The sequence below is a fragment of the Molossus molossus genome, unplaced genomic scaffold (assembly GCF_014108415.1).
Source record: "Molossus molossus isolate mMolMol1 unplaced genomic scaffold, mMolMol1.p scaffold_m16_p_21, whole genome shotgun sequence".
Lineage (NCBI taxonomy): Eukaryota > Metazoa > Chordata > Mammalia > Chiroptera > Molossidae > Molossus > Molossus molossus.
In genome coordinates this window covers 49,919,262-49,936,596 of record NW_023425357.1, presented here as the reverse complement: position 1 = coordinate 49,936,596, position 17,335 = coordinate 49,919,262, and the positions used below count along the sequence as shown (strand labels likewise).

At 44.2% G+C, this 17,335-nt stretch overlaps 1 protein-coding gene across 3 annotated transcripts in view; it reads right to left on the bottom strand.

Moving 5' to 3' along the window:
• The window catches only part of URI1 (URI1 prefoldin like chaperone), a 45,265-nt gene extending 29,776 nt beyond the window's left edge, over positions 1 to 15,489 (bottom strand). Inside the window, exon 1 of one of the 3 annotated variants that reach the window (XM_036275435.1) lies at positions 15,394 to 15,489. In XM_036275435.1, the coding sequence (XP_036131328.1) occupies positions 15,394 to 15,489 (96 nt within the window). Of the gene's footprint in view, positions 1 to 4,527; positions 4,637 to 15,393 lie in introns of those variants that run through there. The other 2 variants (XM_036275437.1, XM_036275436.1) reach the window with 2 other exon arrangements.
• Positions 15,490 to 17,335: the final 1,846 nt, after the last annotated feature.

Here is a 17,335-nt window from a genome sequence, read left to right as displayed (position 1 = left end):
GTGACTTATGATAACATTGTCAGCATCTCATAGCCAGTTGAAACTATGTTTAGAATACTAAAACAATAAAATTAAGTACAAAACTTACTTGTTTCCCTCAGGTATTCCAGCAGATTATCACAATGCTCAGAACACCAACCAATAAAGGGGGAAGAACATTTGAATGATAATTTAAAAGTAACACTATTTCCAAAGGTTACTAACCATCTGCTTTTAAATGACCCATTAATAAATATTTTTAAACAATAATCTCAAATACTGGGGCACCACTTCAGAGACAGAGAAATTAAGGAATAAAAACCAAAAGGCTTAATACAAAGCCATGTGGGGGGAAAAAAAAAACACAGCAGAATTATCTGGGGTCTTTTGTTTTGTTTTTAATCCTCACCCAAAGACATGTTTTTATTTATTTTAGAGAGAGTGGAAGGAAAAGAGAGAAACATCAGTGTGAGAGAGAAGCATTGAGGGCAGCCTCCTGAACTCGCCCTGACCGGGAATCGAACTTGCAACCCTTCAGTGTGTGGGAAGATGATGCTCCAACCAACCAAGCCACCTGGCCAGGGCGAAGTATCTGGTTTGATGCACACTAGTCTGGTTCACTGTTCTGGATAGTGATCATTGTCTCTTGTGTAGGCTCAATGTTTTACCCAAAAGTCACAAGATGGGGTGGGGGAGGTACTGCCCCTAAATTTCTCTATTATAACATTTAATTCCTGAAAAATATGTCCTCCTTTGGGACATTTTAAATACTAAGACACCATTTCTGCACCAAAATACATGCTGTGATCAGATACCCAACCATGAGCCACCGTAACTCGCACAGAAAGTGCACTTGGAACGAAGGTCTCCCGGGAGTCTCCTCATGAGAACACTGCTGAACAGAGCCGATGCGCAGCAGCGCCCACCGCGGCAGCGCCGACCTACCCCTGGAGGGGCCAGCCTAGAGCACACCAACCCTGCCTACTCTTTCCGATTTGGCAGTCATAAAATACACAAACACAATTAGATATAAATTGAAAAAGAAAAAAAATCTTCATGAAATGCTTTTTATAAAGTTCCTATCTAACAACCCCTCAAAGATGCGGCCCCAAACCAGCGAGGAGCTTTCCCGCCCCTGCGCTGGGTCTCCAAGCACGAAGCGAGCCAGCAGCAGAGGAAGCCCTGCAAACCACAGAGCAGGGTGCTCGCTAACCTCCACACGGTAATCCTGCCGTGGCTGCACGTTAGCTAGTTACATATGCATAATCATCTACATTATTTAGAGGACCTTCGATGAAATTTTCTATGCAATATCCATTAGTGACAGTGTTAAAGGTTACAGATGATAGTCTACTTAATGTTTCCAGCAAGCCTTTTTAATTAGTAAATATGTAAACCTGGCACATATGTATTTATGTTTAAAAAACAAGTCCCTGTACAATGGCCTGTTCCTGACATCACCCCCAGGCTCTGCTACCCACTTGGTTCGAACCCACCGGCCCTGGCCCCTTCCTTCTCTTTCCTGAAATAGTTTCCCAGGAATAGATTTCAAGGATAAAACAACAATAAAAATCTACTTTATAATTTACAAGGAAATTTTCACTGCCAAAATAACTGCCTTACATTAAAGTGTCCACTAGTTCAATGTGGGGTGAGAACAGAGACTGCAGGCAGGCACCACCCAGATCACCTAGACATTTTGAGAACCAAAGGAATGAAGACGGGGGCAGAGGCGGCAGGGGCACGGCCGCCGGGGTCGGTCTGTCTGCGGCACTTTCTTTACAGGACGCAGAGCCCACGCCTTCCAAGACACGGAACCCGCTGCATTTACATTTTGAGATATCCATAGTTTTCTTCTTTTACAGCAAGTTATTCATTTTTAATTTAGTAAATTTCTACAATTTAGCTGCAAAGGAATTTTTAGAAGAAAGAAAATCTTATAATTCACACTTGAATCTACCTGGGTTAAAAACAGAAATCTCATTTTTCTGTCAAGTTAAATAATTCCAAATAATCATATTTCCTCTGAAAATAAACTCAGATTAATTCCTTTACCTATTAAATAATGTGACTATAGTGATCTGGTTCTATAAGCAACTCTTGAATAAAAACCAAAACAACAAAAAACACTTCGTTACTTTGCAGTCCTTTTTAAGTAAGATGGCTATCAAGGAACGATCCTAGTTGTTGTCGATGTTCAAGCTAAACCTGCCAAAACATGCAACTGCTACTCATAGAGAAAGAAAATCTCATTGAATCATGTCTACAAAGAGCTGCCCCAGTGACCTAACACTCGCGTCACAGCGGATGTGCGACGGGACGCGGACTGCCGTAGCAACACGAGTCCACGCTGAAGAGAAAGGGCTACGCGCTCACTTCCACCTCCACGACACATCTCTAAGGGTCTACCAACAACCCAGCAGCCAGTCACGTGGTCACTTTATAACCTGAACCTTCCCCTACCCCACGAATAAGGATAACAGAGTTTTGCCAAGACTTCAGATCATGAAACTCGAGCTGCGAACACCTCAATAAGATAGGTTAACCTCTCCGTGAAGAGAGGGACCCTGTGTCCAGCGATGACGTAACACACCCGATATTGTACAAATGCCAAGAACCGGTAAGAGAACCAGGTTGAACGCCAGGCCCACCTCATCGCAAAGCCCACACTCCCTGTGGGGACAGCTTCCGAGGGGCAGCAGCCGTCTGCCTGCTCGCTCGGACCCGGGCCGCTGCTCCCGCGTCCCCTCCACAGGCCCCGCCACACACAAACCAGGTCCTGCGGTCACGTCCTCAAAAGCAAGTAAACTCAAATCTACCAGTTCGCCAATAAAACCTCACCTCTTCCAGTGCCTCATGCACACCTGCCCTTTCAGGCCAAGCAACTAAGTACGACCAACAGCTTTCCCAAGCCCGTGTGTGCGTGCGTGTGTGTGCGTGTGCGTGCGTGTGTGTGCGTGTGCGTGCGCGCATGTGTGCGCGTGCGCGCGTGTGTGTGTGCGCGTGTGTGCGTGTGTGTGTGTGTGTTGGGGGGAGAGGGTCATGGGCTAGCCCTAAAATTACTGTCACCTCTCATCTATTTTAAGGCACTTGTAACTAATCGAGTCAGATGTCCAGGATGACAATGACACACAGCCCAGCCAACAACTGGTTTTTCTTTATGTCAGTGTCCAGCTGACACGTGCACCTTCGGTTACAAAGGGTTAGAGTAATATTTGATCAGCTTTAAAGTCAATAAAGTATATGGAATACAGAAATAATAATTCTTTTGCTCTCACCTTTTAAAAAATCACTTTATAAAGGGAGGCAGGAAGGATTCACAAGCATTGAGATCTCCCTTACTTCCATTCGTGCTATTCACTTTGGTAACAGTCCACAAGGGGGCACCAGTGTCCCACCCCCCATCCCCCCATTATCCACAGTGCCGCGTTAAAACTGGACCCGAACAGAAAGCCCAAATATAAAGGGACAGGTGCGCCTCAGTCGCCAATGGCACCTCTCTCAGAAATGCTTCTAAAACTTTTCTCCCTGTACTGCAATTTCGAATTCCCCCTCATTGGTTAATGGATAAAACCGCAATCTGAGGGTGGTACTAAGCAGAGCTGTCTAAATGCACATGGTTGGCTTCTAGACCATCATCGGGCCAGCTCGTCCAGTTTGGGGTTTTAACGCCACTGAGTTACAAAGGAAAAGGGGCAGTGGGGGCTGAGGCCAAGGGGCCCGACACGTACTGCTGTCCATCTGAGTGACAGAAAGGGCTGAAAAGTTTGCCAAGGACGGCATGTCCACTAACTAAATAGGTGTACAAATGTCGCTACGTGAGTGTATAAGAAGTGACTTCACCAACATTAGTACAACACGACAGGTCTTTGCAGTAAACTTCCTGGTAAAGAAGGGAGGAACTGACTACAGGTTCCTAACATGAAAGAAAATGCAATAAACAGTAAGAAACTACAACGAACTGAGTTTTTCTGTATAAAACTTGCAAAGAACTTTACTTTCTAAATACCCTGAAAAGCAAAAATACCAACACTGCTACCATAAGTTAACTCCAATTATATAGAGCCACTTGTTAAAACACTTAAATGTTCTTATTCACAAAATTTTTCTAGGATGGAATCAAAATGATCACTGACCTTGACATTTAGCCAGTTTTCTCCTACACAGGCTCCTAACACATTTCCCATAGTCAAACCAAGTTTCTTTTTATACAAATGCTGAACTATGTCTAACAAGCCTGTGAGGATCTTAAAAAGGAAAAACTGATTCATTAAAGACTAAGTACAGCCCAGCCAGTGTGGCTCAGTGGACTGAGCATCTCCATGGACTGAGAGGTTCTGGTTTGATTCCCAGTCAGGGCACATACCCGGGTTGCGGGCTCAATACCCAGTAGGGGGCGAGCAGGAGGCAGACAATCGATGTTTCTCTCTCACATTGATGTTTCTATCTCTCTCTCCCTCTCTCTAAAGAAACCAATAAAAGTATACTTAACAACAAAAAAAAAAGACTAAATACAAATAGCGGGACGCATCAGGGCACAGCACTTACACAGATGAAAACCAAAGACACCGAGAATTTTCTGAGCAGCAGAGAGAGGAGCAGGGAGCACGTTCAGGTCCTTCCGAGGGGCCATCAGGGTCAGAGCAAGAACTGACATCAACACAGAATAATGGAAACTGGAAACAATAAAATCTTAAAGTGCTGAAAAATGAAAGTGAAAATCTATAATTATGTACACAGCAAACAGATCCTCCAACAGGAAGGAAAAGCAAACATGCTCACACAGAAACCTGGTCCTGGCCCAGCAGAGTGTGAGCAAGCTGAAGCGCACTGCTGCCACACATGTGCGGGGGCCACCGCGTGGGCAGCTCGAACTCGCACCGTGGTGCACATCAGCTACATCTCAACGAGGCTGGGGGTGGGGGGACACTGCTGGGTTCTTTGGGGAAACCATAAGCGCAGAAAGAACTAAGAAGGTGAAGATAAATCAGTATGGGTCCCCTAAAACAATTAATAAAATGCAGTGTTCAGGACACAGAGGTGAAATGCACGCGTGATGAGCGAGCTCTGGATGGACGGACGAGCACACTGCCATCCCCAGGAAAACTCCCCTCGTAAGAAAGAAGAACAGTAAACAGAGTAGAGTACGACTACCTTTAGTGCTAACAAATACGTATATGAAGTACAGTACTAAAGTACCACAGCGAAAAAGAATGTATCTTGATCAAGTTAACAGAGGGGAGAAAGTATAACAACAAGGTATGTTTGATTAAGTCAAAGGAAGGCCCCAAAGAAGCAGAGAAAAAAGAACATGAGAGTAGGTGAAGCAGAGCCACGATGAGGTACCACGTCCCACCCACCAAGACAGCGATAAAAAATTAACACAAAGTGTTGCTGAGGAATGGAAAGATGTGAACCCTGTGTACTGCTGGTGGAAATGTAATATGTTGCAGCCACCATGGGAAAAGATCAATGGTTCCTACAAAATCAAACACAGGGTTACATGTGACCCAGCAACGCCACTTCTGGGCATGTGCCCTCAGAGGGGGACGCAGGCACTCGGACACTCGTGCACGCAAGTTCATGGCAGCATCATTCACAAGAGTCAAATGAGAGCAACCCTTGTCCATCAGTGGATAAATGAATAACAAAATGTGGTATGTACAATGGAAGAGTATTCAGCCTTTAAAAGGAAAGAAATCTGCCCTGGCCAGTTTAGCTCAGCAGTTAGTGTCAGTCCACAGACCAAAGGGTCTTGGGTTTGATTCCCGGTCAAGGGCACATACCTGGGTTGCAGGTTTGATCCCTGGCCCTGGTCAGGGTCGTGCAGGAAGCAACCAATTGATGTGTCTCTTTCACATCAATGCCCCCCCCCTCACTTCCACTCTATCTAAAAAAATTAGTGGAAAAAATATCCTCTGGCGAGGGTCAAAAACTGATAAATTTAAATAATAATAAAATAAAAGGAAAGAAATTCTAATATATTCTATAACATGAATTAACATTAAAGACATTACGTTAAGTGAAATAAGCCAGTCACAAAAGGGCAAATACTGTGTGACTCCACTTAAATAAGATATCTAGAGTAGCCAGATTCATAGAGTAGAAACAGAAGGTAAAATGGTGGTTGCCAAAGGGTAGGGGAAGGGAAAATGGGGAATTGTTAATTAATGGGTTGTTACAATTTTGCAAGGTAAAAAAAAATGTTCTGCAGATGGATGGTGGTGATGGTTGCACAACAATGTAAGTGTACTTGTAATTAATGCTACTGAAATCTACACTTCAAAATGATGAAAATGATAACTTTCATGTTTTATGTACTTTGTTACAATTTTTAAAATTAGAAAGTCAAGTAGGAAGCTGATAGAGTGAAACTGTATCAGTATTTCTGCCCCAGCCTGTTTGGCTCAGAGGGTGAAGCACTGGCCCTCGGACAAAACATGAAAATGTCCTCAGGTGAGGATAAAAAATAATAATAATAATAATGTAAAAATCAATGGAGCCCAGCTGGTGTGGCTCAGTGGACTGAGCCACCATCCCATGGCTGAGAGGTACCGGTTTGTTTCCTGGTCAGGGCACATGCCCAGGTTGTGGGCTTGATCCCCAGTAGGGAATGGGCAGGAGGCAGCTGATACATGTATTTCTCTCGCATCGATGTTTCTCTCTCTCTCCCTTCCTTTCTCTCTTAAAAAAAAAAAAAAAAAAATCAATAAAAATATTTTTTAAATAAAATAAAAATCAATGGAAAAATATCCTCGTGTGAGGATTCACCCAAATGTATTTATTAATGAAATAAATAAAATATATCAGTAATTCCATTATATACAGATCGACTAAATATCCCAGATAAAAGAAAAAGATGTCCAGGCTGAGTTTTTAAAACCATAACTACATGCTGTTTCTAAGACACACACTCTGAACACAAATAGGTTAGAGCTAAAAGATAAAGATATATCATGAAAACAAACAAAAACAAATAAGCTGATATAGCCACTCTAATATTTGACAAGGGAAACGTAAAGTCAAGAAGCATCATAAAAGATAATAAAGAAAAAAAAATTCAGAATTCCAATTGACCAGAAAGTTACTAATAGTCCTAAATTTATATGCGCTCAAATGATACAACGTCAAAATGCATAAAGCAGCCCTAACCAGTTTGGCTCAGCAGTTAGAGCATTGGCCTGCAGATCAGAGAGTCTCCGGTTCGATTTCCAGTCAGGGGCATGTACCTCAATTGTGGGTTTGATCCCCAGCCCAGGTTGGGGTTGTGCAGGTGGCGACGAATCAGTTTATTTCTCTTACACTGATATTTCTCTCTCTCTTCCACTCTATCTAAAATTTTTAAAAATCAATGGAAAAATATCCTTGGGTGAGAATTAAAACAAAAAAATGCATAAAGTAACAGTCTGAAAAATAGAGAAAAAGATAAATACACAACCACGGTAGTGATTCTAAAACACCTTTCTTCATTACTGATAGAATTAGCAAATGAAAAAATCAGCAAGAATATAAGATACTTCAACGCCACATTCACTCAACTGGGGCTAACAAACATACATGGAACTCAAAAAGCTGCAGAATCTATAATGTATCCTTTCCAAGTAAATTATGGAACACTGACCAATACAGATCATATACTAGGCTATAAGGCAAGTCTTAAATTTTGATTTTGCAAAATGCATTCTCTAACCAGAATAGAAGTAACTGTGACAACAAAAAATTGGAAAAGAAGCAATGTTTGCAAATCAAGGAATATATTTCTAAATAACTTTCAGTGCAATGAACAAATCAGAAATTAGAAAATATTTTAAACAACTGATAATAAACATACAAAACGTGTGCAGGTCCCTGGGGTAATGATTAGAGAAAAATGTAAAACTCAAAATCTTGTTTCATAAAAAGTGGTGAAAGTCGGGGACTTGCTCTTCTGCCGCAGCTTCCGTTTCAAGAAGCTAGAACAGAAAATACAGCCAACAGGACATTTTTAAAGGGAGAAAAAGATAAAAGCAGAAATCGATGAAGTAGAAAGCCAATTTACAAAGAAAAATAAAGTAAAAAATTGTTTTTTAAAAAATAATGATTAAGCCCTGGCCGGTTTGGCTCAGCGGTTACAGCGTCGGCCTGCGGTCCACAGGGACCCGGGTTCGGTTCCTGCTAAGGGCACGTACCTCAGTTGCAGTTTGTCCCCGGCCCTGGTTGGGTCATGCGGGTGGCAGCCACTCGATGTGTCCCTTTCACATCGATGTTTCTCGCTCTCTCTCTTCCTCTCTCCCTCCCACGCTATCTGAACAAAAAAAATGGAAAAATATCCTCGGGTGAGGATAAAAAAATAAATAAAAAATAATGATTAAAATTGATAAATCACTAGGAAAACAAATCAAGGGGGAGAAAACACATACAAATTGCAAATAACAGACATTAAAATGAGGACATCGTTATCAAACCTACAGATATTAAAAAGACTAACTCAAGACAAATGAATCTGAAAACTTAGATAAAATGAAAATTCGTGGAAAATCACATTATAAAACTGACACAACTAAAACTAGAAACTCTGAATAGTCCTTTAACTGACAAAGAAATTGAGTCCATATTTTAAAATACCCAAACAAGGAAAATACTAGGCTGAGACAGCTTCACTGATGAATTATTCCAAATATTTAAGTTAGAAACAATACCAATAGTATACACACGTTTTTATAAAACACACAAAAATGAGAGTTTTTTTATGGGGCCAGTATGACCCTGAAACTAAACCCTAACATGGACATCATAAGGAAAGAAAAGTACTCTCATGAAACTGTAGACCTCGAGAGTTAATGTGCCTGGTAAGGACTCCTGGTGCCTAATTGGGCTCCAATTTATAAACAGTCCGGTGGTTACTGTTAAACAGAGGCCTTTTGTGCTCTTGCACTTCTGGGAAAAGCTGCACTGAGCTGCCGTCCCTGCACTGTGCTCCTGCCGTGGGAGCTGACCCTCACACAGGAGCACATGGGCTTGCAAATCAAACAATGGGGACTGTGCATCTACATCCTTATGTGCATCTTCTCTGACCAATCATAGAAATGGACCACTCACCAATCACAGATCAGGGATTGGGGGTGGAGGCAAATAACCAGTTTCATCTCTGCTTCAACAGAGTTCACTTTAATATAAAATTTAGGCTGGCAACATATATAAAAAGGTAAACAGCCTGGGCAGGTTTTGCTAAATGGTTAGAGCATTAGCCTGCGGTCCAGAGAGACCCAGGTTCGGTTCCTGCTACGGGCACGTACCTCGGTTGCAGTTTGTCCCTGGCCCTGGTTGGGCCCTACGGGAGGCAGGCACTCGATGTGTCTCTTTCACATCAATGTTTCTCTCTCTCTCTCTTCCTCTCTCTCTTTCCCACTCTATCTGAACAAAAAATGGAAAAATATCCTCGAGTGAGGATTAAAAAAAAAGGTAAACACATAAGCAGAGCGTTTTCTCTAGGAATGCAATAGTATTTCGGTATTTTTTAAAAATCAAATTAATTCACCACATAAATATCTCAATAAACATAGAAAAAGCATTTTATAAAATTCAACATCCAGTCATGATAAAACCAGCAAACTAGGAATAAGAGAACATTTCCTTATTTTCTTTTTTAAATGTTTTTTTTTTTTCTTTTAATTGATTTTTGGAGAGAGAGGGAAGGAGAGGGAGAGAGAGAGAGAGAAATATCAATGAGAAACATCGATCAGCTGCCTCTTGCACGCCCCTCTCTGGGAATCAAGCCCACCACCCTGGCAGGTGCCCTGACTGGGAATTGAACCGGTGACCTCTTGGTGCAGGGTCAATGCTCAACCATGGAGCCACACCGGCCGGGCAACATTCCCTCATTTTTATAGAGTACCAAAGCCTACAGCAAACACCATTTGCAATGGTGGAATGTTGAAAGCTGTTCCTCTGATGTGCAGACCTGGCTTATAAAATAAAAGGCTTAAGAACTTCGAAGAATAAAACTATTAGTCAAACAACATGCCTGTATATATATAGCTATATACATATTATCAGAATACACAAACAAGCAATTCAAATCCATGTCAATTTAACAGTCAATACATAAAAATCAAATATATGTCTACATAACAACAAATGATAAATAACGAATAAGTTATAAAATACAATAAAAAACAATAAATATCTATAGATAAATCTAAAATACACACAAGATGTATATACTTTAAAAAGGGAATACCTAAAAGAAGTTATGGGGGGGAAAGCCTATAAAACAAAAATGTAAAGATATACCATGTTCATGGATTGGAAAACTTTATGTTGTAAACATGTTAATTCTTTCCCAAATTGATCTTTAGAGCCAATGCCCACTGAGCAAAACCCTAGCAGGTTATTTTGTGAGTACTGAAAAGCTGTGAGTACTGACTCTAAAACAGTCCTGAAAAAGCAGAGGGTCAAGAAAAGTAAAGGCAATCTTAAAAAAGAACTAGAGGAATTTTACTACTAGATATCAAAATCTAGTAAGAAAGTATGGGACTGTAAATAGTTCAACAGAACAGAAAAGCAGCAGAACTACACATACATATCAGCACGTAATTTGTAAAAAGAAGTGCTACCAGTGGTATTAGATATGCCTCAGGAGTAAGGGCTACTGCCAGGAATAAGAGCCGAATTCAAGCAGACCAGCCCTAACAAAAGCCAAAACCAGCCCTCACTTGAGTTACATTGGACCCACGGGTACTCTGGTTTTACAAGAAAACATACCTCTCCTTACTTCACAGAACTAGAACAAGTACTCCAAAAGTTTATATGGAAACAAAAAAGTCCTCGAATAGCCACAGCAATCTTGAAAAAGAAGAACAAAGTAGGAGGGACCACAATACCAGATATCAGGTTATACTACAAAGCCATTGTAATCAAACAGCCTGGTACTGGCACAAGAACAAGCATATAGACCAATGGGACAGAATAGAAAACCCAGAACTCGACCCAAGACATTATGCTGAACTAATATTTGACAAAGGTGGCAAGAGCATACAATGGAGTAAAGACAGTCTCTTTAACAAATGGTGTTGGGCCCAGCCGGTGTGGCTCAGTGGTTGAGCATTGACCCAGGTACCAAGAGGTCACCAGTTTGATTCCCAGTCAGGGCATGTGCCAGAGTTGTGGGCCCAGTCCCCAGTGGGGGGCATGCAGGAGGTGGCCAATCGATGTTCTCTCTCGTTGATGTTTTTCTCTCTCTCTCTCCCCCTTCCTCTCTCTCTAAAAATCAATAAAAAAAATTTTTTTTAATAAATAAATAAATTATGTTGGGAAAACTGAACAGGTACATGCAAAAACAAACAACAACAACAACAAAAACCTAGACCACCAACTTACACCATACACAAGAACAAACTCAAAATGAAAAAAAGATTTAAATGTCACTCATGAAACCATAAAAATCCTAGAAGAAAATGTAGGCAGCAAAATTTCAGACATCATGCATTGCAGAATTTTCACCAATACATCGCCTAGAGCAAGAGAAACAAAGGCAAAAATTAAAAAATGGGACTACATCAAACTAATAAGCTTTTGCACAGCAAAAGAAACCAGCATCAAAATGGAAGAAACCAGATCAACCCACTATATGGGAGAGCATAATTGTCAGTGATACATCAGATAAGTGGTTAATTTCCAAAATATATAGAGTATTCATACAACTCAAGAAAAGGAAGACAAAGAATACAATTTAAAAATGGGCAGAGGACCTAAATAGACATCTCTCCAAACAGGACATACAAATGGCCAAGAGACATATGAAAAAAAGCTCAGCATCACTAATCATTAGAGAGATGCAAATTAAAATGACTATGAGGTATTATATCACCTCACACCTGCTAGAATGGCTGCCATCAACAAATCATCAAACGAGTGCTGGCGAGGGTGTGGAGAAAAGGGGACTCTAGTGCACTGCTGTTGGGAATGCAGACTGGTGCAGCCACTGTGGAAAACAATATGGAGCTTCCTCAAATATTTGAAAATTGAACTGTCACTTGACTCAGTGATCCCACTTCTAGGAATACATCTAAGAAGCCTGAAACACCAATCAGAAAGAACATATGCACCCCTATGTTCATAGCAGCACTATTTACAATAGCTAAGATCTGGAAACAGCCCAACGGTCCATTAACAGATGAATGGATAAAAAAACTGTGGTACATATACGCAATGGAATACTATGCAGTTGTAAGGAAAAAGATCTCTTACCCTTTGAGATGACATGGAGGGACCTGGAGAGCATTATGCTAAGTGAAATAAGCCAATCAGAGAAAGACAAATACCACATGATCTCACTTATTTGTGGAATATAATTAACAGAAAAAGCTGATGAACAAAATAAACCCAGAGACATGGAAGTAGGGATCAGATCAACAAACCTCTGAGGTGGGGTGGAGGAGATAAACCAAAACACTTATATGCATACATGCATAACCAATGGACACAGACAACAATGCTGTGAAGGGGGGTGGGAATGGGGAGCAGGGTGTCAATGGGGTAAAAAGGAGAAACATCTGTAACAAAAATAAACAAAATAGTAATAATGAAAAAAAATAAAACTATTAAAAAAAAACAACAACCTCGTCTAACGCCTCTACAGTTTTTCACTACAATGTCTGACATTCAATAAAAAATTACTAAGCAGTCTATGAAAACAGAAACAGCTAATGAGAAACCAAGAAAAAACAGAAACAGACCCTCATTTTGACATACATTGCAGATACTTTATGATAATATTCATGAAGAGAGAAGGTCAGAGATGTCAATAGAGGGCTATTACCCATTTAAAATGCCAAACCATAAATTCTAAAAATAAATAATAAAACAACCAAGATTAAGCATCTCACAGATGGATTTAGTAGGACATTAGGTAAGAACTGAGAATTAGTGACCAGGTGTACAGGTCAACAGAAGGCATCCAAACGGGCATGCAGAGCAAAAGGGGGCCAGAAAATACAGGAGGGTCAGAGATGAGACAGTCAGACGCCCAATGTGTGTACAGGGGTGACCAATCACTGTTACTCTCTCACATGGATGTTTCTCTCGCTCAGCTCCCACTTCCTCTCTCTATAATCAATGAAACCATGTCCTTGGGTGAGGATTTGTTTTTAATTTTTTTAAAGTTATTTTTTGAAAAGCTGTATTTTGAATCACCTGCCCACTAAGCAGACTCTTTTAGATACAGTCCAGCCGAGTTACCAAGGGGAATAACCGGACGTACCATGACAAACACGCATGTGCTTATTTATGTGCCCAGACAACATCAACAAAACACAGGAAAGGAATCTGGGAGCAGAGTCAATGTGCACCAGAAAGAGTTACTCGGATTCCTGGGACCGAACCTGAAAATCAGTTTTCAAATGTAACTGGATACCATACCAGAAGGCTGTTCAGAGCACCCCAAATGTATCCTTTGTATTTCAGCCACACTGACACCAGAATAAAACTAAGAATATCTCTTTTTAACATGCCAGAGGGGGGGGAAACATCAGGTCAGTATTATGCACTTATATACTCTGAAGGAGGCGAAAATAAGTCTGGGAACACCGTCTTCTGAGGGTTTGCTTCACATTTTCTAAAAGAGCAAAAATGTAAACAGTTTTGCCATAAATGAACAAACTGGTTTCATAAAGAGCTGTCTTTTTTCTGCTTCTATTTTTATCATTAAAAAAACATTAAGATCCATTGATGACTAACATCTAAACATGCCAAACTTGTTGAATTTTTAAATCCCCATCTCAAAAAAAGCCAGGTTTAAAACCCAACAGTTGCAGCTTTTCAAACTTTTTCATCTTGTGGCACACATAAACTAATTACTAAAATTCTGCAGCACACCAAAAAATATAGTATACCGTGTGCCGATCTGACAAAGGAAAACAAACTTTTTCATCTCATGGCACACATAAACTAATTACTAGAAGTCTGCAGCACACCAAAAAATATAGTATACCGTGTGCCGATCTGACAAAGGAAAACAAACTTTTTCATCTCGTGGCACGCATAAACTAATTACTAAAAGTCTGCAGCACACCAAAAAATATAGTATACCGTGTGCCAATCTGACAAAGGACAACAAACTTTTTCATCTCGTGGCACACATAAACTAATTACTAAAAGTCTGCAGCACACCAAAAAATATAGTATACCGTGTGCCGATCTGACAAAGGAAAACAAACTTTTTCATCTCGTGGCACGCATAAACTAATTACTAAAAGTCTGCAGCACACCAAAAAATATAGTATACCGTGTGCCGATCTGACAAAGGACAACAAACTTTTTCATCTCATGGCACACATAAACTAATTACTAAAAGTCTGCAGCACACCAAAAAATACAGTATACCGTGTGCCAATCTGACAAAGAAAAAAAAAATGCGTAATTTTGATTTATTCACACCAGACAGCTATTTATGTTGGCTCTTGTCATTTTCTTATTTGACAATCTCAGGGAAAAGGAGTCAGAGATCCTGACTAAACAGTCAGGTATTGCATGTTTTAAAAATTCTTGTGGCACACAGGTTGAAAATCACTGGTGTAGATTTAGTATCAGAGAAAATAATTTAGGCCAACCAGCACAAAGCAGGAAAGATTCCCACAACAGGTGGTTTCCAAGCACACCCGATTTTTTTCCGGTCCTATGAAAACGCCCTCACTAGCTGAACTGCGTGTATGTGCACACCTAGGTGGAGGCGTGCACGGGAATGTTTAGCAGAAAAAGTTAGGGGCTCTCTCGCTGTTTTAGTTTCAGGCACCGGTGATACTCTCTCCCAACATGACACAGGACATTTTAAGTGAATTAAACGTCGCTTCTCGAAGTCACAGCGCCAGGCTTTCGGGAGGCAGCGGATGCTCCAGAAGGAGGGAAAGACCTGAGAGTGAACAGGAGCGCCGGGTTCCATTAACCGGGGGAACGTCTTCGCTCACAACCCCACTAGGAAACGCAAAACTCTCGCCCCGTCACGGGCGTGGTGAGCCGCATTATCTGGGGACTGGAGCTGGAACGAAGGAAGAGGGCGTCTGTCCGTCCAGAGCCACCGGAGCCGGGCTGCCGTGCACGCGACAGGCATCGTCCCAAACCTGATACCTTGTTTCAGGGCAGCGCAAAGGGCAACACGGTGGATACATTGTAGCACCCACGCCCGCGGCCACGTGCCCCACGCTCCCGCACGGGCGGCCCCCTCCCCTCGGGGGTCAAAGGGCGGCCGACAGACAACAAGAGCACGTGACAAAAGTTTCTCCCATCACTTTCTCTCTCCCTCGCGGCCTGGAGGCCGAGCGCCTGCCGCGTGCGGGCCGGGCTCGGGCCGCGGGCTGGGCCGGGGCCGGGGCCGGGGCGGGAGGGGAGCGGGCGCCCCGACACCCCGGCGGAAGCGCGGGCCGGGCCGCGGCCTGTTACCTTTTCCTGCTCCTCGCGGAGCCGCGCCACCTCCGGGGCGCGCAGCGGGGCCGGGGCCGGGGCGGCCAGGGGAGCGGGGTCCGGCGGGGCCTCCATGGCGGCGCCGGGCCTCAGCGGGGCGAACGAGTCCTAAACAAGTGTTTATGGAGGCGGCGTGGCCGGCGGCTGCCCGGCGCCCGCGTGCTCGCCCTCATGCACCGCGCGCCCCGCGCCGAGGAGGCCGCGCCCGCCTGCTCCGCCGCGGCTCGCGTCCCGGCTGCCCGCCGCCGCATCTCACACGCGCATGCCGCCGCCGCGCCGCCGCCGAGCCGAGCAGCAGGCCGGCCGAGAGCAGGCACCGTGCGCGGCCGGCCCCGCCTGGCGTCCCGGGCGCTGCGCTCCGCAGGCTCCGCCCCTCGCCCCGCCCCGCGCTGCACGCCGGGACGCGCGCGCCGCCCCGCCCCGCCCCGCCCCCGGAGGCCACGTGGTGCGGGCTGGGCCGAGCCTGCGCGTCAGCCTGCAGCACCTGCGTCCTAAGCGGCGTCCGCGCGCCGCGGGGCTTCGCGGCCGGAGCAGCGACCCAGCCTTGTCCCGGCATCTCACCCGCGGGGCTTTGGTGCTGCATCCGGCGGCCGTTCCCCCGGAGCACCTGCGAATCTTCCCTGCGCCTGTTTAATGAATGGCATTTGCATGTGTAGCGATTCTGCACGCCACCTCATTTGTCCTACTTAGAGCTATGGTGTTGATACTGATATATCGCTGTGGATGGACCGAACGTTCCCCCTTACTTTAGAATTCCTGTGCCCCCTTTCTCCTACAGCCAGGCACACAGTCAATGCCTACAGACTGGAAGTGGCCCTGCTCTGACAGCCTCTCTGCTGCAGTCCTAGCCCTGGGGAGGGCCCTGTTCCTTCCGCCTGTGCAGATGGCAGCAGGCTGGCTGGGAGCTGCGCCCGGCACCTGGCGTGCCCATTGCTCTCCCGGCCAGCTCCGCGGCCCCATTCTCCCTTCTCCATTTGTTCCAAAGAAGGGAGGGCAACACGGGCGAAATGGTCGGTGTTACTCTCCCTCTTCCTCACTGCATATCCAGCCTCAACACCTCTGAAACAGCCAGCACCTGGCTGCCCTGACCACCTCCTCCAGCACCTCATCGTCTCTCCATCCTCAACCACCTCAGTAACTATTACCTGGTCTCTCTGATTCCACTCATCCCCACCCCCACCCCGTAATGGGCACTGGATGCTGCCCACCCCACCTCCCTCCTGCCTATGGGGAGCTGACCACCCTCCCGCCAGCCCCAGCCAGGGGGATGCATTTTCCTTGTGACTGTTTCAGGAAGAGGCAGGTGATAACCTACAGATACAGGTTTTCTGGAGGATTCTGAGAACATTCTTCCTTATTCTTTGGAAATGTTTGCATAAGGAATCTGCCTGTCCCTTGGCAGAGAAGTACAAACACGTAGCCTCGTGTGTTTGAGGTCTAGGAAAATCACCTAGACACCTCCTAGTCTCAGAATGAAGTTGCACCTACGGCGGGCAGAGCGTGAGTCCTCGGCCACATCACAGCACTTGTTCCCGGGCTGAAGCAGCCAAAGCTGGAATCTGCACATTTGGACTTACCTCAGGAGACCGGTGAACTCCCAGCCTACTACAGCAGTCTTGCATCAGGATTTCTATCACTGGCAGCCAAAGACACCACACACACACACACACACACACACACACACACACACAGTCTGTTCTCAGCTCAACAGCCTGAGTGAGCATTCAAAAAGTAACCAGATCAGCCCGGCCAATGTGGCTCAGTGGTTGAGCATCGACCCATGCACCAAGAGGTCATCAGTTCGATTCCCAGTCAGGGCACATGCCCAGGTTGTGGGCCAAATTCCCAGTGGGGGGCATGCAGGAGGCAGCCAATTGATGTTCTCGCTCATCAATGTTTCTCTCTCTCCCTTCCTCTCTCT